At 31.3% G+C, this 24260-nt stretch overlaps 1 protein-coding gene across 3 annotated transcripts in view; it reads left to right on the top strand.

The window, feature by feature from the left end:
• LOC118196963 (transcriptional repressor p66-beta-like) overlaps positions 1-24260 on the top strand; it is a 52815-nt gene that overhangs the window by 10835 nt on the left and 17720 nt on the right. For all 3 annotated transcript variants that reach the window (XM_035368434.2, XM_035368435.2, XM_035368436.2), the window contains exons 3-4: positions 14979-15615; positions 20993-21214. In XM_035368434.2, the coding sequence (XP_035224325.1) occupies positions 14979-15615; positions 20993-21214 (859 nt within the window). The remainder of the gene's footprint in view (positions 1-14978; positions 15616-20992; positions 21215-24260) is intronic.

Raw genomic sequence — 24260 nt, 5'->3', positions numbered from 1 at the left:
AATTCAGACAAAAAGAAATGTTTTGTGGGGGGGGAGGGGGTGTCAGCCACTCTATTATATCTTCCTTTTTTGGGAAGGCATTGTGGGCCTTTATTTAACTGCACCGAATAATAAGGCACATTATCAATAATTATAATTAAATTTGGCAGTAGGTTTGAAATTATCTTCTCTCTTGCCCATTTTTCAAACATTGAAGAATTCATGTGTCTGTGATAATCGCCAGTTGTAGAGTTTGCTTTATAACTTAAGCTAGTATTAGGAATGAAACCCATCTCATCACCAGCACATAATATTATTATGTATCGAGAGGCATTTCCTGTTTCTAAAATCCCTTTTACTTCATTTAATTGCCAGCATTTTCAAATGTTAAATTGCTGTCCACCCATGTTTCATCTATGTAAATTAAGGGACGGGATTCTTCTCTGTAACATTTAATAGTCCTCAAATACATTGTTCTTGACAAAACAATGTCAGGTCTTTATAATAAAATGCTTCTTTTATTCCAGGACTTTTTCCAAATGAAACCAATTTCTCGGAGAATCTTAGCATTTCTCTTTGCCAAGGAAAATTGTGTCTTTTAATACATCAAGCAGTTTGGCTATAGTTGGCACTTTCTTTTCCTTGACATAAAAGTCTTGAACTGCTTATCTTAAAATATCCAAATCAAAATTATCTAAGCCTGCACTTACAACAGTTTCTCTCTTTTTTAGGAAAAAAGAATTCAATATTTTCTTTACTTTCAGATTATTTACGAATTCTGTTTATGCTGGCAATAGAAACACCAGGCATCTTACTCGCTCTACGTGTTGGCGGTGTAACTATGATGGTCAGTCTTCCTAATTGTGATTCTTCGTCGCAAACTTTAATCACGTTATACACTAATTGCTTAAAATCGCTGCAGGAAGGTTTATTTTTAGAGCTTTCTGGAACACTAGAACTCATTGTAAAAATGAAGATTTGAAAGTAAAAGAAGGTCAGTAACAGCGATGCTCAACGATTGTAAGAAAAAGCTTTAAATGACCCCTGACCTCCAAGAGGAAAAAAATACCTGCGCTTTTCACCCACACCCTTTTAATTAAATTGACCCATCTTGGCTCTCAGCCAAACTGCTCTCGCTAGTGTGGTTAAACAGTATTTAGTTCTTTACACATTTACTCTGAGCTTCATTTTCATGGTTGAATACTCTACCAAAAATACTGAATACCAAAAAGGTCTCTCCCAGCACATCTGTAGATGTACTGCCTATGCTGATAATGTTATATCTACATTATCAGCAACATTATCAGCATAGGCTAGAATATGAACTGATTTACTAAGTATTGTACCTCTTGTATTAATACAAGCATCTGTTATAAATTTCTCCAGAGCTAAATCAAGAGGAGGAATACCAATGCATCCCCCTGACTAATTCCATTGCAGACCTTAAAATAGGTAGATGTTTCTCCTTGAACTTGTAATGTAGACATGGTTTTTGTTAAAGTGAGCCTCACAGGCTTAATTAACTTTTTTGGAACTTTGAACTCAGATAGGGTTTTTAGTAACTGTGTCAATGCTATCATAGACTGCCTTAAAAATCGATAAGCAAATGATGGGTTTCAATTCCACACTCTTTGCAATTCTCCAATATTTGTCTCAAAGTAGAGATTTGATCAACTGTGCATCTTCCTTTCTTGAAACTACTCTGATATTCCCCTATGACGGTCTCAATGATAGGAGACAAACGATTAAATAAAATCTTCGAGAAAACTTTATATACAACACATAATAGGTTTATTCCTAATAATTTTCACAGTTCAGTGCATTTCCCTTTTTGTGTATAGGACATAGAATACTTAACTTCCAATCAATAGGTAGGACTAGATAAGATACCATTATTTCCTATTATTCCTGCTGTTCTTGTGAATTTTTTATGAGCATATTTTTATATGTTGTATTTTTGTTTTCATGGCCATTTCTGTACTCATCATCAAACCAATCAGTTCTTCTTGATCTTTCTTACTTACCAATCAGCATATTAAGTGTTAATAGTATAGATTTCTTAATAAGTTGCCTTTTTTTGTTTACTTCATCCCCAGTTACTTTCTCTTAAAGTTTATTTGACAGCTGATTTTGATAATTCTGTGTTTATATCTTAGCTTCCCACAGTTGAACTTTACAGGAACAAACTTTTTTGCTTTCCTAGCTAAAGAAATCCTTTCCCTAAATTTGCAAGTCACTAAATAGTGATCAGAATCTGCATTAGCTCCTCTGTAATTTCCCATATCCAGGAAATTAAAAAAATGTCTTAATTAAACGTGAGTCAACCATCACATGATTGATCTGGATGTTACAGAGTCCATCAGGAAATCTCCGTATTATTTTGTAAATATCTCTATGTTGAAACATTGTGCTACCAACCACCATATCATGAGAAGTGGTAAAACTAGCGGTGTTTTCCTATAACTGATTTAAATTCTTCTTCACAACCAACTTTGACATTAAAATCCCCTTGAGAATTTTTATATCATGTCTAGAGGAAGTGTTCTAGAGATGCTCGTTCTCATCGTAAAAGAATCTTTCTCATTACCATCCTTTTCCTCAATTGGTGCATACACATTAATAATAGAATAGTTTATAACATTTCTTCTTAGACATAAGAGGCACAGTCTCTATGAAATGGCTTGAAAATCCATTAACAAATGATTTTTTTTTTTTTTTTCCTCAAGATGAAGCCAGTCCTATATAAATGCTTTGTTTCGTGACAGCTATAGAAAAGGGTATGCTTTTTGTTCCCCAAAACCCCACTGCCAGTCCATCATATTTCTTAGATTGCCAATAAGTCTAATCCATAAGAATCCTTCTATTCAATTAACATTTGTCGAGTTTTACTTTGATTAAGAGTACGCACATTCCAGAATCCAAAATTCAGGTCCTTTGATCATTTTCCAGTCAAATTCCTTAAAGGTGGTTTGGTATTTTCTTCTTTACACTTCACAGTGAGAGGATTTTTTACAGGGTAGATTTTTTAGCCATACATTCAACGCCCAACCTGGAGGACTAGTCCCGCAATATAATCCCCAGGGGCAAGGTTCTCATCTATACCCCTGAACACTGGGTACCCATTTTTTAGTCACTTTTTATGACATGCATGAGCTACGTTGGGACTTTCTATAACACTCGGTCACCACACAGGTGCTATACCTGTAATACCAATGGTGAATTCTGGTATCCCGCCCTCTTCTATCTGTACCTGAGTGTTTCCCCCTCTTATGATAATATAAATATAGCCAAGTTCCATTTGAAGGTCCATGAGGACATCCTGTTCACATAAGAAGATAGCTATAGTTTGCTTTGCCTTAATTAAATTGATCATTCTGAAAACGTTTTCTTTGAAATATATGATACTGATAAAATAAAGTTTTATTGAGTAAAAAGAATTTTTAAAATATTTATTCTGCAGTGTACTTCACTCTAAGTTTTAATTTTGTAATGCCATTATGGAAACTGTAGAATTGTCTGCTTGTAGTGTAGCATTTTCTAAGCCAAGTATACTACTGAAGGCAGAAAACCAATACTGTAGAAATATTACCTTTAGAAATTTTGTTACTGAAATTTTTAACATTTAAAAGATTTTGTTAATAAATAAATAAAAAATGTAAAATTGTTGGCAAATGTGACAGATAAACTACAGTTGATGCCATTTGAAAACGGCCAAAATGAATTAAGTTTGCTGAAAATTAGAACATAGTTTTTGATTTAAAACTAACAAGTATAATTTAATCTAGTTTAACTATTAGAACATAGTTTTTGATTTAAAACTAACAAGTATAATTTAATCTAGTTTAACTATGAGCAAGCTCAGTATTACATAGAGTTTCATTTGTACATTTTATGATTTTATTTCATCAAAGTTTCTAGCAGCCAAAAATTTGCTGTTGCAGGTAAAATTAATTCGAACAAGTAATTTTGGCATTTGTCTTCAGCAATGGCTTTGGCAAGAATGTCGATTTGTTTCATTTCATTATTAACATTAAAACAATTATTTATAATTATTTATGGTTACTGATCTGTATGCATTTCTACAAGCGTCACTTTAGAATGAAACAACTTTTCGTTTGTGCTCGTATTTCATGTTTCTTTGGCTAATGTAAGTTTTTGTTTTAAAATATAGCAGTTTTTGTATTAAAATATTGTTTTAAAATATAGCAGTATATAGTATTTTAAATGGTTACCATTCTGCACATATGCATTTTTTTTTTTACCTTTGATTTTAAAAACAATTTTTCCTGTATGCTTAGTTCATATTTCTTCAACTAATGAAAATATTTGCTTATCATGAATCTGTCTATTTTGAATCTAACTTCAAGTGAAAAAGAAGCTGTAGTTTTTTTACCAGAAGAAGGCATTTTATTAGAAGAAAGAATTTGTGAAAACGGGCATAATATACAATTATATGTTGGAAAAATCAATTGAAAGTGCAATATCAGCTGATAGAAAAAGAAAAGCCTTCCTACTGAAATGTGCAAATCAACATATTTGCCAAGGGTGCTGCAAAAGACGAGTACCTTAAAGTTTCTGACAGCCATAAATTTGCTATTGTGGATAAAATTGCTTCAAATAAGGAATTTTCCCCCCTTGCTCTTTTTCTTAATATATTTAGTAAGATACAAAATCTGTATACTGATCTGCACTGTCTCGTTTGGATTTATTTCTTCACTTTACTGATCTCCAGAATTGTTCAATATTTAATGTGGTTGCTACTTTTCCAACAAATTCATTCTTTGGAACAATTTGCCCAACATTATTTTTCTGTTCAGAAAAAACCCACCTGTTTTAGTAATTATGGTAGACAAATATTTTCTCTCATTACAGTTTTTGTAAATAACTATTCCAGTGTAAACTAAAATATATATATGTATATATTATTTCTTTTTGAATATCCTTCATTATTAGTTTTAACCTGTAACATCTATTATTTTTTCTAATATTTTATGCTGTACCTCCTCTCACCCTTAATTGTAGTTATACTGCTAGTTCATTTAGAAATGTAAATGAAGACATTTGACATTCAAAAAGGCTTCAGTATAAAAGAATTCACTTCTATTTATTGAATTATGAAATTAAGATGGTATAAAATCTTTTATTCATTTTATGTTTTACCAAACTTTGAATTCGTTAGGCATAAGGAAGTTTTGATTCAGTGAATAATGGTGTTGAAATAAGATCAGGTACTTAAATATTTGCTCATTGTATTTGAAACAATATAATAATTATAGATTAAAGGAAATACTACCTAGCTTTACTCTTTATTATTGTATGCTTAAGGAAAATGGCTTGATGAGAAATATTTAAATTATACACAGGTAGAGAAAAATTAATTTTAAAGGTTTAAAAAGCCAGTTAGTAAGGATAAATATTGTCTTAGTAAATGAAATGAATGTCTAGAAATAAACATTTACAAAAATTCGCATGCATTTAGTTATCAGTTCTCCAAATTTATTGGTATGAAAACTGTTTTATACATATGTTGTCTTTATGTGTAGTATGTAATCACTTTGCTAAGATCAAATCTTGGTTCTCTTGAATTCTTCTTGAAAATATTTTTGTTGAATTTAGACAATGTTTAATATAATTTTCATTAGTGAATGTATTGTATTCAATTATGCATTGTGAATATTAGCTAAGCTTTGCCATTAATATTCAAGGAGGGAGAAGTTAAATGTAATTTCTTATTGTGAGCTAATATTATATGTACACACCCAAACCTTTGTGTCTTTTCTTGAGGTATCAGGTTATGAAATCAAAGTCATTTGTCTTTATTTCTTAACATAACATATTATGATTTTATGTAAACAGGTTATAATATTCACCCATTCAAATCTTACTTATTTTACAAAGTATGCAGATCATGTCTTAAATGAGAAAGAATATGTCTGAAACATTTTTGAAAATACATTCAGAGGCCACTTCTAGCCAAGTTAATAAGACCACTGAACATCAATAGTTATATCATGGATTTAATTTCCAGCCATGGCAACAGTCAGTTTGTATGCACGTTTTATTGGTTGTCCCTCAAAATATCATGTGTTAAACTTCCTTTTTAATCCTTGTCCTCTTTTCTTTCTCTCCTCCTCAAACTCTTCTTATTTTTTTTCTCTCGTTCTTCAACAAATTCTATTTAGTAAGGAAGTGCTTGAAAATTTTGCCAAATTAAGTTATGTGTTTTCATAAAAATGGCATATGGTTTCTTTATACAAAATTACTCAATCTACTGAAAATATGTTTCACTGCTGAAACTGCTGTATAAAACATGCAGAGGCATGCTGTAGTTTCATTAGTGACTAGCATCAGCCATCATCTCTTGTGCCATGCTCTAATTCGTTAAAGCTCAGAGGTGCAGAATATGCTCAAGCATGTGCAAGCAAATCATTTTATTATTTCACTAGCTGTTTGTCTGTAAAGCTAAAAGCTGAGATCTATCTTTGATTAAAAGCACTTGTTAATTTCAGAAAGACTTTTTGACATATTTGATACCTTTTGGTTATCGGCTGCCAGTCATAATTGTGTGCCTAAATGCCAAATATGGAAACCTATTTATTGTACATCACAAGTAGCTATGTTGATACTGTATCAAATAAGCAAGTAAACAAGCATTAATTCCAAATTGCAAGTTGCTTCTTTTTTGTGCTAATACTTGTAGAGACATTAGGTAATTTTTGAGAGCAAGAGAGATTAAAAATGAGCAGACGCATTCGCAGGGAATCGAACAACGGACCTCTGAAATACCAGCCCAGCGTGCAGAACCACTACACCACGAAGGCACATTAGGAAAGTGGGAGAAATACCTTATATACTTCCCTTTTTAAAGTGCGACTGGGGTTTTTAAGGTACCTATTTGCCAAATCCTGTGTGTGGAGAATCCTCATCTAACACCCTTTTAATTTGGGTTCCACTGTAGAGACATTATGATTTTTTTTTAGGCTGGAGAGATGAACAATAAACAAGCGTCTTTGCTGGGAATCGAACCACGGACCTCTATCGGCCCTGCATGCAGAACCACTACAGCACGAAGGCACATTAGGAAAGTGGGAGAAATACCTTATATACTTTCTCTTCAATTCTATAGACAGACATAATTTCTTGTACAGTCACAAAGTTCCACTGTTCAAGTCCTGTAGTTGCTGCGTGGAGAATTCCGAGCAACTTGTCAATCGAAAATGTTTCATTCAATAACCTTTCTGTCACTTTCTTCAGTATCGGAAGCAGTATTTTCTGGATCTAGAACCATACTACAGATTTCGCCGTCCGTTAATTAATTGATGATTGGAGCATTGTCATTGCATTGAAAAACTTCTGTTATATCATCTTCATTTATTACTGCTTCTCCACATATCTTTACAAAATCTATTAATTGGAAAATTTCACATATAATTTGCGATATCCAAAAGCCTTCAAATTCACGACTATCATCTTCATCTTCCTCATTATGAAATATGGTAGCTGACCATAAATTATGCCAAGCATTTTTTAAAGTATCTGGAGGCACATCCTTCCACAATCTTGCGTTGCTCCACACAGCAGATTTTATGTTAAAATATTTAAAACATTCTTTAATAGTCATGCCTTTATTCAAGAAATTTAACATGGATTTTAAAAATGTTACTTTATATTTGCATTTCAACGAGCTCTCTATTCTGATATCCATAGGCTGAATGATGTGTGTAAAGTTTGGAGGAAAGAACAACACAGATGCATTATGTTTCATTAAAACTTTAAGTGAAATATGAACCAAACAGTTATCTACAATCAGGGCAATTTTTGTATTAGATAAACCAATCGAATTCAAATTTTGCCGAGCTTCGGGTATGAAATGATTTTCAAACCAATCGTACATTAATGCTTATATCATCCGTGCTCTTTTATTTGCATGATAAATAACAGGAAAATTTTTACTCCTTTAAAATGCTTGAGGTCGTGTATTTTTACCAATTACGAAAAGTTTTCACTTGTGCATTCTTGTAGCATTTGCTAAAATTGTTGGTCTAGCTTTGGAATCTCTAACACTAGTTGGAACCTTTTTCGTAGAGGTTTCCAAGGTATTTCACGGTACATATTGCCAGGAAAGACCGGTTTCATCAGCGTTGAAATTTTGTCCTGAAGATAACATTCCACTATAAATGAGTTCGATGAATTCATGTGCAAATAGCTCAGCAGCTTCAGTATTAGCTGAAAGTTTTTTGCCTGAAATTTTTAATTGCAGTATACCGTGGTGATTTTAAAATTTCTGTAACCAATCTGTCAGACATGTGCACTCAGCTTTTAAGTTCATTTTATCACGAAATATTTTAGCTTGAGCCATTAGCATTGGACCCGTCAATGGCACGCCCTCACTGCATCTCTGTCTGACCATTCTATCATCATTTTATCTTGATTGTCACCTTCAGCATAGCGAATAATTTTTCTTTTATTCATTGCGAGTGGGGTGTCGGAATCCACAAAAAATTCATAAAGTTCCCTTTTCTGTTATGTCATATACAATGATATACTCCTTGCTTAATTTTGAAAGGGATATACCTATATCCATTTTTTTGCATCAATTCCACTTTTTGTTTAATTGAGCTAAATCAAATCAGAACGTTAAGGAACAGTGTGATGTCATGGATGCTCCAGTTGTAAGTTAAGTAACAGAGGTATTGGTCATGCATCACTTTATAGTCACAGCACAAAAAAATGCAAAATATAATTAATACATTTAGGAAACTAATGAGATATCCAAGGATGGTAATATGATCAAAGATGTTAAACAAGATGGCACTTGTCATCAATCGATGAAAAAAAGTCTCCAGACCTTAGCTCGCTGGCAGAGCTTCCCAAAACTCTCTCTCCAACAGGTATCTGACCAGAAGTCTCTTCTCTTTTCGCATGTGCATTACTCAGTTACGTCATTGCCATTCACAGTACTTTAAAATAGGTATTAAAAATGAATTATAGTCCTCATAGTGCGAGGAGTCTGCTAAGTCTCTCTAGTCGAGAGTTCAGGAGCGTTCTTTATAACAGCACAATCTGTTATATTAATTGAAATTCTTTGGAATCAGTAAAGTATAATTTTAGCCTAGCATAACAACATCCGTTATACGTTACTGGCTATGTAGCATGAGACTGGCGACAAAAGACAAAATGATCTGTTAAATTTTGTCTTGCTTGTTATATTAATTTAGTTATTTTTTATACTTGCATCTAATTCTTGCACATGCCCAAGGCATATCAATCTCTGCGGGTTTATCATCCCTTAATTTTGTTACTCTGTGCTTCTCTAAATTCTAAAAATTTTGTCTTCCTTAAATTCTGCCGCCCAGTGCAGTCATACGAGCTCTGGCGCAGGTACTGGGTTTACGTAAAGAAAAAAATCAGTTATTCTTAATTCAAATTGCACTAAATGTAATCTTTTGGCCTACAAATATCATTAGCAAAATCTGTTATTAGCATATGGAAAGAAATTATCATTTTTCCATGTCAACAGCAAGCACTTCTGTGCTAAGCTATGGTCAAATGATTGTGACCGGTAAAAAAATAGAAAAAAACTGAAGTCAGTTTCATAACAATAGCTGAATCTCCTAACAAATAAAAACAATGAAATTTGGGAGGGGGGTTAGGAGTGTTCTTAGGAAACAGTGGGCGTGTGCTAGCAATCCTGTATCCTCCGTAATAAGAGGAGGCAATGAGTTATACACATAGTATAAAAACTCATGTTGTGAAAAAAAAATAATAATAATAATGTATTTGTTGATTGAAAATCTGGTATTGAATCCAGATTTCCAATTCTAAAGAAAAATGTAGTGTTAGAGTTTTCCCTTTCGTCCTCTCCTGGGCTATGGGGGATGTACGCAACAAATTTAGAGTTGAAAAACTCTGGGAAGAAGGAAAGAAAGACTGGGAAAGGTCAAACTCAGGAAAAATGAATTGTCATAATTAGGTTTTAAGGTCTTTAACGGGTTTTAAAATGTCATAATCGGGAAAAATTTTGATGCCGAATTTGGAAAACTAAAATAAATTAATTTTGCACAGAAACAGGGATTCTGCTATTTCTAGCTGTTAATTTAAATTCACCAGCTGGATTAAAAGGTCTGAGTCTGGTTGAGAGGAGAAAGTTTATGGGTATTAGGATATTGAAATTCTTCGTACATTACTAAATCACCTATTTTAAAATTACTGGATTTATAATGGGTGTCATATCTTTCTTTATTTACATTATTATAATCATCAGACCTTTTGGGGGCCATTTTTCTAGCTTCTTCAGTTGGTGGTTATGTTTCTTGATTTTCAAGTTGAGGATCACAACGTAATTTTTCATACGTTAAATAAGATGGTGGGAATTTTGTTACAGAATGTGGTGTATTATTATATTCTTCAGTAACCTGTGGTAATAATTTTGTCCATGCAATACTACCCTGATGAGAAGTTAATTTACATTGTAGCCTAGTTATAATTGTTTGATTAATTCGTTCAACTTTACCATTAGTTTGCGGCCTTGTTAGCAGTAATTAATAATTGTTTTATATTGTGATTTCTTAAAAAGTGTTTAAATTTTGAAAAAGCAGCATTTCTATCACATAAAATTTTCTTTGTTACTTGAAATTGTAAAATTTATTTTAAACAATATATATATGTCTTAAACAATTTATATATGTGTATCTGTAGTTACACTTTTAGAAGCAAAAGTCCATATATAACAGGTAGCATGATAAGTAATAATATGAATATATTTCTTAGTAGAATTATGATAATTTAAACCACCAATAGTTTCAATAGACAATAATTCAAAAGGTTCACTAATAGCAGGTAAGGCTTGCATTAAATCAAATTTCTTTTATTTCTTTTTCTTATTAAGCTGACATACTTCACAATGTGTACAATAATTTCTAATATCTTGAAAAATTCCTGACCAATAATATTGAGATAATAAATTTAGTATTGAGGACACACCAATATGAGCAAAATTAAGATGAGCTTATTCAAGTAGTGCGAAGAGATATTGGTATTGTATAATCCTTGTTTTTTAATAGTTAACACATCATTAATTTTCTTATACTTAGAATTATATACATTATCTAAATTTTGATGCTGTTTAATTTTTTTAAATGATAATAAATTAACTTGCAAATTCAAATGTTGACAAGTAGGATTTCTAGTTAACATATCAACTGCAACGTTAGTAGAACCCTTTTTATATTTTACATCAAACTCATACATTGGTAAAGATCCTCTAAATAACATACCTGTAGGATGTTTAACTAAAGCAGCATGATCAGTATGTACTGTAAAATGATTACTATGTAAATAATAGTAAAATTTATCTATAGCAACAATAATGGCTAAACATTCTCATTTAGTAATAGCATAATTTTGCTCGTAGGACCTTTGTTTTCTAGAATGAAAAACAATTGGATGAAGATTACCATCTTGTTTTAAAATTGCACCTGACAGCTTCTTTAGATGTATCTACAAGTACATTACAAGGATATTTTGGATTAAGCAAAGTTAGAATTTGTCTCGAAATTAATGCATCTTTTTAATTTTGAAAAGCTAATTGACATTCTGTTGTCCATTTATAAGGAATGTCTTTTTTAGGTAAATTTGTTAAAGGGGCTCTAATTTTTGCATGATTTTGAATAAATTTATGGTATACATTTATACTTCCTAAAATCTTTGTAGTTCTTTAACATTTTTAGGGGGTTGTAATTTCTAAATAACTTCAATATTTGCATTACTAGGCTGATATTTTCCTGTTTGAACTTCATATCCTAGAAATTTTATCTTTTCTTTAGCAATTAAAACAATCTAAGTTACACTTAAATACAAACAATCTAATCTAATCAATTAATTTTATATTCTCTTTTGCACTTATGTCAAATATTATCTTAAGATGTTTGAGATATTCATCAAAATTTGAGGGAAAATACTATAACATCATCAAAATAATTTAAAGCAAACTAAAATCTGACATTTGTTAAAAAGTTGTCTAAGGACTGTTTGGAAAACAGCTGGGGAATTTTTCCAACTAAAAGGTAATCTATTGAATTCATAAAGGCCAAAATTTGTGATAAATGCTAAGTTTTCAGTATCTTTTTCATTTAATTGTATATGCCAATAACCAGATGCTAAGTCTAATGTGGAAAAGATTTTTTGCATTCGTTAATTGATCTAATACGGCATAAATTTAAGGAATAGGTTCAGAATCTGTTTTAGTAATTTGGTTAAGTTTCTGGTAGTGAACACACTACTTCATTTTTGAATTTTCATCTCTCTTATAAGCTGAAGTTACAGGAGCAGCATAAGGACTGAATGAAGGTTTAATTAAACTAGCGTTTAACAATTCGTTTATTTTTTTTTTCTTCTTAATTTCACTTATTTCACTGTATGGTCTACAAGCTATAGGCAATTCTGAAGTTAAACTACTCGTGAAGATTCCATATTGATACCCACATCATATTTGTTTATTGGAAATAGTATATAATTATAGTTACTTAACAATTATTGTAATTGATCATTAGCAGGTTCATCATTTTCAGCATAATTACCAAGTTTCTTAGTACTTTCACCATTTTTACATACAAAATTATTTTGAAAAAGTTTATCTAATTGAGTACCTTTAATTATTACATGTTTGATTATATGATTATATGATTATAGTTACTTAACAATTGTTGTAATTGATTGTTAGCAGTTTCACCATTTTCAGCATAATTACCAAGTTTCTTAGTACTTACACCATTTTTACATACAAAATTATTTTTTTGAAAAGTTTATCTAATTGAGTACCTTATTATATGTTTGAACTGATATACTTCATAATTATTAAAATTCAATTGCAATTTAAATAAAGAAACGCAAGATGATGATAATAATACATATGTCAGATTAGAACTCACAACATAAAATACTATATTATTCGTATGTCTACCTATTATGCATGATAATTTAATTACAATTTAATTACTTGGTCACAGAAAGACCTCCAGATAGCGATAATAATTTTGTTTTGGGATTGTTCTCAATAAGTTCCATTTATGCATTAATACAATTTGTGATATTACATTAACATCTGACCCTGTATCAATAATGGCAGAATGATTTTGTTGACTACACTGAACATTTACTTTAAAATACTTTAATTTTTTAGGTACAGTTTTTGGGAATCTGCATTATAATAGCTTAAAGAAGGAAATGGCCAATAATGATAGGCCACTTGTTGTGGCTGGAAGTTTCTCCAGGCCTGATTTTGAGGTACATACTGCCTATGATAAAAGACCCTTGGAGTATGATATCTAGGCTGGTAAAAGTTTTGCTGTAAATTTTGCCTGTGGAGTTGAAAATTTTGGTGTATTATTCACTTCTCCCAGTGACTTGAGGTAGGAAAAAGTTTATGTGCTAAAGATATTCCTGCAAGGAAGTGATATTTTGCACAGTTAGCAACAACCTCTCTCGCTCTGGCAGTCCCTGATTTAAAGCTTCAGTTTAAAATTTGTCATTTAGCATATCTCAACTTTTGTTGAAAATATTTATCATTATCATTGAATTTAGAATAAGTAATAACCACAAAATCATTAAATGTAACAGTTTCGGCACTATAAAAAAAAGGTGAGAAATTTATCTTTAAGGACTTACCATTCCAAATCTACACATTCGCGTACATAAAAGGACTGAGCTTCTCTGCAAATGCTCTATAAACACCAATGGTTTCTCTGTATCAGTCGTATTTTTGCTGGCACATTTTTTCTTAAACAATAAAAAATATTTATCTATTAGAAAGGCTATTTTGAACTATCAAATACTGCACACCTGAAATTTGTCCATGTTTACTGTAGTGATTTCAGTTTTTTTCTGTAGCCGTTTTTGCTTGAGATTTGGTTTCCATTGTTAATTTTTTACTTTTTTCCGAAAATTGAAACACACCACTGAGAATTCTTTTTAACTTTCTGACTAATTATCACTGAATCACACTTTTTCTGAAGAATTTGCAGAATGAAGCACACCCCTTTTAAAAACAATGAAAACACATTTTAAAAAAAAATTGAAGCACCATACTTGAATATTCGATGACATGCGTAAGATCATCATTAACATCATTAGAAGGCGACCTTGACATACTTTAGTAAAGACGCAGAAAAACAGCATTCAGTTGATGTGCGCACAGTACCCATTGGGGGTTTTCATTGCAAATTAATCATGTTGTCCATCACCATTACAGAATCACTCTGATATTTTATTTGCGTAACATCCAAAGGAAGCAATATAGTAAACATGCAATTCGGTGACCTTCAAAGCACTTTTGAACACGTCGTTAAATCATTGTCATTTTCTGACACCGAAAACCAATTTGATGATTCATTCAATGATATCTAACTTTTAGAATGATGAACTTGCAAATACTTTTCCACTGGAGTTTGAGGCAGCAGATACATAGCCTAGCTGACTCTTTTTTAATGTGTAGTTATAAAGATGGATTTCTTAAACCAAAAGCTTCCAGACGTGGCTCTTTCGAAACATAATTTTATTCCATGATAATTCATATCAGATTATTTTGGTAGACAAGGTATTTATCCAGTCATATTTAAATATGATAATTTTTATGTACACTGGTTTTAAAAGTACGGCATAAGCATCTTAGACAGGAAAGCATAGAAGTGCAGAGATGTTTGCATGGCAGAAGTTAGGAAAAGAAAGGACATAATTGCTCGCAAAGCAATATTTATACTAGGTAGGTGCATATGTAAAGCTAAGCTGCGATTGGCTAAGTTTGGTTTTAATTCCCTTTTTCAAGCAGTGTTATGTAACTTGGAAAGATCTCGAATTTGGGAGAACAGATGAACTTGGGGGGAGAACATAAAATTTAGAATAGTCACTTTTAAGGTTGCCAACCATTTCTTAGCGTAGCCTCGTATTTTATTATATCTTAGGTAATTATATATATATATATATATTTTATTTTTCTTACACAGGCGAAGCAGAGGTCGTCCAAAAAAGAACATCAGCTATGCAAATATGGCAAAAATTCCGGCTTTTAGTCGGCCAACCAATGTTACTGCAAAAAGAAAAACTGTAGAATCTACCTCTGATGATATAGAAATATTAGAGCCTAATGGATTGGAAAGTGCCCAAATTAAAAAGCCGAAATCGGATGACTTTTCCAATAATTTACAGCCTAAACGTATTCAACCTCAACGTGCAGCCAGGTTCACAGAATCTTATGGTGGTACAACATCCCCAGATGTCGTTGTTATATCAGATGATGAACAGAGAGAAGGCAGTGAATCTGAAAGTGATTCAGATTGCAGCCCAATTCCTTCACCAGTAACAAAAATGAAGTCCAAAGAAGAACTTGAAGAGTGGGAACTGACAATTCAGAGGCTTAAAAAGCAGCTGTGTGATGAAGAAATGAAACTTGTTCTCCTTAGGAAGTTAAAAGAAAGCCAAAAAACCAAAGAATCTAAGCCAGAAGTGAATGGTAGTTCATCACCATCAATTATTGGACATCTACCACATAAGAACCTTTCTGTATCTCAAAAGTCTGGCCTTCAAATTCAGCCACTGCCAAGCAAACATCTTGTGTCAAATAACAAATACTTGAGCAAAAAAGTAGGTAGCTTTTGTAATTTCCTTTTTGTTAACATTTTGTTCTATTTATAATCTTGTATAGTGTCTGGAACATGTTATGCTAGGCCTTAATAAATGCAAATATAGGAAAGCTTCTGTAGTGTATTCTAAGAACTTAAGGATGGGTGAATTTTGATTTTCTTGTTTTTTCTTTCTCTGTATTTTTTTTTAATTATGTTTTTTTACAAAAATAATTAATTCGTTTGTCCATTCATAGTGGTTAGGTATTTAAAAGTAGGCTAATAAAACCATGGTCCGTCCAAAAAAAATTAAGGAACTGGATAAAAAGCATCCATGGAATCATAGCAGAATTCATACCAGAATTCTGCATAAACCATGATTTTTATTATTGGAGGCTATTGTAGCATTGAGATTTTAATTATAATAGTCCAGTATGATTAATGATTATAAATAAATAGCAGATTTATTAATCATATCTTTTACTGCTCCTGGTGATATTTTAGTGCAAGATAACATTTGTTTTCCAAATATTTGCATTCTAATAAAAGCATTAAATAGAAACATTCTAACTTGTTTTAATAAAAATAATAATATATTCATGTGCTAAAAGGTATTAAGTTTTTGCTACCATTATAGAAACAATGTTTTTCAGACTTAAACAGTAAAAATCACGTCTAAGAACTATAAAGTCTGAATCCTTATTGAGGGATTTCTTTATTAACCATTCTTTGGGAAATCTCTGCAAATTGCACAGAAATTGATTGTAAATTTTTTGTTGCATCAGAAGAACTTGAGATTAAAAGATTAAAAGGGGGAAAATCAAGTAAAAGAATGATTAAATGAATAATTCTCAACACATTAAAAAAAAAAAAACAGTTTTATGCTACTTACTATAATTATCATTCAGTAAATTGTACTTGTGTATTTTTGCAACCACCTTATTAGAAATCACCAGAATATCAAAATGTGCCAAACTCTAGCTTTAACAATTTTTCAGGCAAGCATGTGCATGACAGTTCTTCAGTTAGAATAACCAACATGATCATTCTTGTATGCAGTTTTTTTCTTCCAAATTTTAACTGTTTTCATGGACAAGTCATGGTAATATTTTCTCTTAAACTTGATTTTAAAATATGTGCTTGGGAAGTTTGCTTGCATTAGAAGAAGGTCTGGTAAAATTTTTGCAGGTATTTTGCTGCAAAATAACTAAAGAAACTATGCTTCAAATCTTTGCTCAGGGCAATCAACATAAAATTTCTACCAGAACAAAGACACAAAAGCCCTCTTATAAAACACTTATTGATTGCTTGTTGAAGTATATACATAGTTGAAACATAAAATTTTTATGTAGTAATATATGTATATAATAATTTTTTTACCACAAAGTCATTATTTTTCGCCTTCAAACCCTACCAAAAAATTTCCCTAAACTGTGCCAAGGTGGTTGTGCTAATACGTAAGTACCCAATAAACTGTTGTCCAATAATTATATCATGACTTAGTAATTAATTTAACAATCTGATTTGACCTGTTATATAATTATTGCATTGATTGCTTGGAAACATTCAAAGAGTATTTTATATAGTACTTATATAAATGTATATCAAATATGAATATATATCATATGTAGATTTCACTAACTAAGTTTTCATTTCTCTTGTCCCATTTACCTCCTTCCAAAGTCTATATTTGTGCTTCTGGTTAAAAATTCTCTGAGGGAGTGCATCATCGTAGAATCTTTGAAGCATTAGAAATTAGTTTGACTAAAATATCCAATAGTTATGAATTTGTATGATTTGCATATTCTTCAATTTTTTTAATTAGTAGAAGAGTAACTAATTGTTATTAGTTAATACCTGATTTGTTAATACATATAATTCAGTGAACAGTATCTCATATAAATGATTGAAAATAATGTCAAACTTTTTAAATTCATTAACTCTTTAAATGCTAAGTGCTTTGTCAGATTCTGTTATTAAAATACCATTACATTCAGTATCTCATGTATCTCATGTAAGACTGTGAATTTCCTCTCTTCCTTCCCGTTAACCGAACAGAGAAATTTAAAAGAGTGTCAAATGGTATTATCAATAGTTTTTTTTAATGAAGAATCTTAAATGTCACATTAGGTACTGGACCCCTGAGAAGATATCAGGTCTCCTAGTAACAAGTTTGTATTGAATTCATAGCAGTATATTTTAAGAAAGTAATACGTATCCATCAATTCAGAGCATCCATAGAGATTCGAAAAGGTTTTTTTTTTTTTTTTTTTTTTTTTTTTTAAGAGATACTGTTGAAAGTTATTATGGCCTCTTAAAAGTCTAAAGAGCTCTAGAGTAGATTAATAAACAGAGATAGTGGCACTGTTCCTTTTTTACAGGTTCAAGGCACACTGCACCTCTGATTTACAGACTGTGAATCAAACCATCAAGATTGTATGTGGAGGGGCTGACATTAAAGATAAATTTTTTACCATTGAAATTCCACTACATTATCATAAAAAATTCTGTGTTGATCTAGAACAAGTCATATACTAAAATGAATTTAAATTTAGGTAAAATACAAATTTTGATAGATGCTCATGTTATAGAAAAATTCTACATTTCATTTATGAGGTGTCTGTTCCTGTTCTTCGAAAAATAAAAGCATTTGTCAGAATACTTAAGCTCCTTGGAAAGAGAAGCTTTTCTGTAATCTCTAAGAACAGTGAGAAAATGTTCCTTTATTGATTGATTTTAAAGGGAAATTCTGAAAATATCCTTCCTAGACAAAGAGACAGTTTTTATCTGCTGGAAAGATAAGCCCTAGCTTAATTCTCAGGTGAATTACGGCCACTTAGCCTTACCTATTTATATTATTTGTAGCAGGCGTTTTCAACTTTTTTTGCCCCATGCTCTCTTCGCACCATTGCTAGAAGGTTCTTCTTTCTGTCCTTTCCAAATCTCGAAAAATAAATATATTTTTTATCTAGATTTAGGTGATTTTTCAACATGTTTTATAAATTAAATAAAGGGTAAAATGAATACCAGTACTTGAATAAAAGTAGTTTTTTATATTCATAAACTAGAACTGAATACTTAACTCATAAATAACTATGAAATTACCCCTGGTTGAAAACCCCCACTGTAAAGGGAGCATAGACGAGAGGTTACTCCTGTATTTGGTGTGCAGTTGGTTGATTATTATTCATTTGTATGACAAACTGTATGAGCCATTTTGGTTGTAAAGATGTTAAACCATAACTATAGATCATGCTCTTTTTTTTATATTAAATACTTTTCCTCCCTATATAATATAGCTCAAAAATTTATACAAACAAAAATGAAAATTTTTATACATATATAATGGAAAATAAATTAGAATAAATGCATTTGAAATTCATCCCATATTCAATTTGGAATAAACATATCCAAAAAATCTGATGTACGCTGGTAAACTGCAAGAGGGTAAAACATGTCATTCCAGTGATGCAATTATAAACAAGAATGCAGATGGTTCTCATAAAAATCCATCAAGTTGCCTATTGACACAGAGAAAAATTGTGTTATTAATGACTACAGTAGCATATGTTTTTAATTCAAAAAGAAAGAGAATTCCAATTTACACTGTTATTGATAACAGCAGCATACCCCTGGATGTCAAATCTCACTTTCAAATGTCACTAGATACACCTGCAAAAGTAGCTAAAAAGTCGCTAATTTCAGGAGGAATTTCGCTAAAAGTAGTAGCTAAAATTTAAAAAAAAAAAAAAGTATCATCCATACAGTCAAAAGTCGTTAATCCAGACTCGTCGGGACTTCGGCGATTCCGGATTTTCGATTTTTCCGGATTATAGATCATCAGTTTAAATCTGGTAAGATGTCATGCAGAAATTATAAAATTAAAAATATGAAACCGTAATTTATGAAATAAAGAACAATTATGATCTAAAGGGCATCAAAATTTACAAAAAAAAAAAAAAAAAAAAAGCTTAATATTTATTTGTTTACTTTATTAAACATTTCTTTCAATTTAAGTTGTTTAAGTTGCTTCATTTTATGTGATAATACTTTCTCTTTAATTCTATAAACAGACATAATTTCTTCTTCAGTTACAAAGTTCTGCTGTTGATGTCCTATAATTGCTGTGTCGAGAATACCGACTAATTTGTCAATCAAAATTTTTTCGTTTTCAATAACCTCTGTGTCGCTTTCTTCACTATCGGAAGCGAATTATAATGACGAGGAATTTGATTTAAACCATATCAAAGACGGAGTACATCAAGATGAAATACTACATTTAGTAAGGAATTATAAGCCAAATAAAATGAAAACATCTGCGCTGAAGATAAGGATAGTGTTGACAGATCAACTTACAACTCATTGTGCGCCGTGGCACCCTTCGCAGAGCAGCGTGAAATTGATAAACAGATTTCGGAATGGTTAGATAAACAAAGGAATGTGCCTTTATCCATTTTTTGCAGCAATTCCACTTTTTGTTTAATGGACTCCGAAACATACTTTCGCTCTGTAGATCCTTTACATATTAGTAAATATATATCGGAAATTCTATTTGACATAATCGAAAGTTCAAGCTTACTTTTATAAAATTGCTCTAACAGTCTGCAAAAAATAATAAGCCGGATCCAATTTGAAAATTAAGGAGCAACGCAATCTGCAACATTAATTGAATTAGATCATTTTAGTTTAGCTTATACCGTCCGTTATACATTAAACTCGCATGCGTAAACGTATTTTGCGCATGCGCACACGCATATTCTCAGCCGTAAAGGTCTTACGCACATGCGTCAACACGACGCATGCGCAGAAAGTTTGTAGCTTTGAGGTCCGGATTATGGGTGTTTGAATTAACGACTTTTGACTGTATTCCATAATAGGTTTTGTTACTCATTATTTTTAAACTGAATCTTCATAAAAATATAAGTAATGTCCCAATTTTTTTTGCGGACCATCAAAAAGTTTTACAGACCAGCAATGGTCCGTGGACCACCTTTTGGCGATCACTGATTTATAAATTATTCTTAAGGGAAGGATAATATACTTCTTTTCATTCTTTCCCATTTAAAGACATTAAGGCAGAAGATTCAGTCAACTAAATCCATGTGGTGGTGAATTTTCATCCTACAAATTTTAGTTTGGTTACCAAATTAAAAATTGTTAAGTTATTTGGAACTGGAAAAACAAGTTGCCCTCTCCAGGATTCTAGTCACACATCTTTCAATGTGTGACATCCCTTTCTTTTTCCCTTTCTTTCACCACATAACTTTTGTGTAGCTTTTGTATATCTTCTAACTTTTTGTTTGCACAGTCTTGAAGGACCATACATTTGTTTTCAGTTATTATAGATGCAGTATTTGATATTTGTCAAAAGAATATGTAATAATATACTTAATTTATAGGACATTAAGCTAGAGCCCCATCCTTCATCTCATTCTTCTCAGTATATGAATGGTCCTCAGAAGTCAGCTACATCTTTAGGATCAAATCAACAGGTAGTAAAGGCAGAAACCAGTAGCACGTCAGCACCAGTTCCATCAAATTCTTTACAAAACCTCAGCTCAAATCCTTTACACCAGTATCCTCTTTTGAAAAATTTGTCAAATCAGATCACAGTAACACCTGTAAGTATTATTTAGAGCTGACAAAAGTGTATTTCACATTATATATTTATACATATAATTTTTAGAATATGAAAATTAAAGCTAATATTGTTTAATATTTTTTAATCTAAAATTTTGTTTTATTTTAGATAACAGGTCATTGAATCATTTGTATTATGGTGTGTTTTTCTTAATTTTAAAATTATTACTGTAACATGTGGATCACTTGCATGTTCCTAAGTAACGTTTATTCTGTGTATTTTGTTTTCTAAATGATATAAATTTTCTGAAGATAATAAAAATGTGAAGTATATGCTAGTTAAAATTTTACTTTTAATGTTTATTTTTATTGTGAGTATGCTTTAAAAATATATATGTTATTGAGAAAGATGGTAAAAAATTCTCCTTTCCTCAATTTTTTAAAATTTACCTGAACTGAGTGTGATTATGTAATACTGAGGGATGTACAGGTCACTTTTCAAATTATTTAAACCAAATATTAGAGCCCTGTGTTATATTTAAAGAAATTAAATAATGAAGAATCTACACAAATGTTTATATGTTTCTCGCATTGTGATAAAAACAACGGTACCTAGAGCCATCAAATTTTGAATAATGTAATCTTCCACTGAATATAAACATCTGGAAGCCCAAAAATGGGATTTAAATTTTGTTTTATTATCAATTTCATAATTTGTAACTCTTTAACGATTTTTTGTTTTTGTTTTGTTTGTTTAGTAAAGGAGCCACCATATATTATTAGCTTTTTAATAATTTACATAAGTCATAGTGAGCACTTAGAAAGTCCTCAGGGTATTGCTACTATTAAAAAAGATAAGGGATTATTAGAAGCATCATTCTTGAGAAACTTAGTAGTCTAAGCAATTTTTAAAAAATACATAAGCATTTGCTTTCATTGCAAAAGTTATAGGTATGTCCTTTTATAAGAATTGTACCAAGTGATGTCATTTGTTCTTTCGTACATGCTGGTTCAAGTTCTAAGTAAATAAATTCTTTGTGCAAGGAACATTAAAAAAAAAAAAAAAAAAAAAAAATGCAAGTTATTTTATATTGGTGTAAAATTCTTAAAACTAGATAATTGATCTGTACTTCTGCTGTTATCCAATGTATACACATAGCATGTAGGTTCTTAAAGATCAGCATGGATGTAATGGTAAAGTTTTATTTCACTAATTACAAATAAGTTTAGCCTTTAATTAGTACTAATATTTCCCAAATTTTTGACAGATTTTGATTAACAGTTCGAATCAGGACAGGTGCTGTAAATGAGTATTTAATAGTTTAACTTCCCAATCAGATGGCCTTTAAAAAGATACCTAAAGTATCATTGTCGCAGGAAAATTGGGGGGGATGATGTTAAAATCCGAATGAAATTTTGAATAAAATTTAGCATTGAAAAGGGGTAGTCAGTCAAAAAAAAGTTAATAAACTATGGTGTAGATGCATTGTTGTATTAATATATAAGTTTTTTCAATTGGCATATTAAACTCATTACACTAGTCAAGTTCTATGTTTGGTCATAAATCAAAGATGATTTATTTTGTCTCTGCTAGAATTGGGGGGTAGATAATCCACCTTTTATCTAACAGCTAAATGTGCAAGAACCTCGTGAACAGTTAAGAAAATAATCGCTTTAGTTCAGGAGCAGAGATGTAAACTCAAGAAGGGTTAATTACCCTTTATTTCTCAAAATAAGAATTTAAACAGACGGTCCCTTTCTCAGGGCATACGCAAAGCCTCCATTTGGGCCTCCATTTTACAACTGGCACGCAAAGCCTCCATTTGGGCTTGAATTCAAAGTAATAAGAAATAAGACTAATGCTTGTCTAAAGAGATATAGCTGAAGCTATCAAAATTCTAAGTAGTTGGCCCCTAAATCTCAAATAAGGTAGCAAAGCTATCAAGGACTTGTAATGTGGCCGAGCATTGTAATGGCTTAGAGAGAGATACAGCCAAAAGGCAAATGCACGCTAGTCAGAAACTCTGAGGCTGTCTCCCGAAGACCATGGAACTTTGACTTAAATACCACTCTTACTCATTTGCATTAAACGCGAGTCTAAAATCACATTCTAACAGAATATTGTAAGCTGGAATTAGGAAGGACAGGAAAGTGGCTTTAACTAAACATAACTGTTAAAAACTTAAGATAAACCTTACATCTTTCCTCACCAGAATTTAACTACTTGAAGAATAAGGTCTCACAATGACTTTGTTTAAGAATGTAAATTCTACAAAAACCTCTTAAAGTTGAATGTTAAACTTCTAAAACTCTGCTTTCTTCAATCAATCTGATCTTTAAACTTTTCTGTATAGGCCAACTTTACAAAAGATCTAAAGCTAGACTCAAACTAAGAAAAATAATTTTTACGAATTTTACATTTTAATTAGATACAATCATCTGCTTGCTCTTGAGTTTCAATATGCTATTTCATTTTGGTCCTTCCAAATTATCTGGAAGGAAACAGTATTAGTATTATCTTTTACCAATATTTCCATTTTCCTTACAAATACACTTTATTGGAATTCTTTGGCCTTCAAACAGCTTTCATTCACGCATATTTTTAACTCTTCTTCCCCCCACTCTCTCCAGATGTTTATTCTGAATGAACTGGGAGTGTCATTGTTGTGTTACAGCCAATACACGCTACCAACTAACCATCATCTATGATTTGTTAAAACTTAACATTCAAGACCTTAGAAAACTCCCTAAATATAAAACTGCACCTAATGTGCTAAAAGAGAGCTTGATTTAAACTTTAAAGTGTTGGCTGGAGAGCCTAACTTTACACACATTCATCATTCTGTACTTTCTAGTCATTCACTTATACAAGATTTATGCACTTGCGTTCTGACCAAAGCTTGCATGTATACAATTTTAACTTTTAAAGAACTTTTACAACTGGCATTTAAAAATTTTTACTTTCAGTATAACATTTTCCATGTTTAACATATAACATTTTAAAATTCATTTTACATCATCAGTTATAGTTGCTATACAAAAATTTACAATCTTTTCCTAAAATCTTAATTTTAAGTTAACAATTTT

The sequence above is a fragment of the Stegodyphus dumicola genome, chromosome 2 (genome assembly GCF_044657685.1).
Source record: "Stegodyphus dumicola isolate Sdum_Otavi_A_Nest chromosome 2, ASM4465768v1".
Classification (NCBI taxonomy): Eukaryota; Metazoa; Arthropoda; class Arachnida; order Araneae; family Eresidae; genus Stegodyphus; species Stegodyphus dumicola.
Note: the sequence above shows the minus strand (reverse complement) of the source record. Positions and strands in the feature narration are given on the sequence as shown.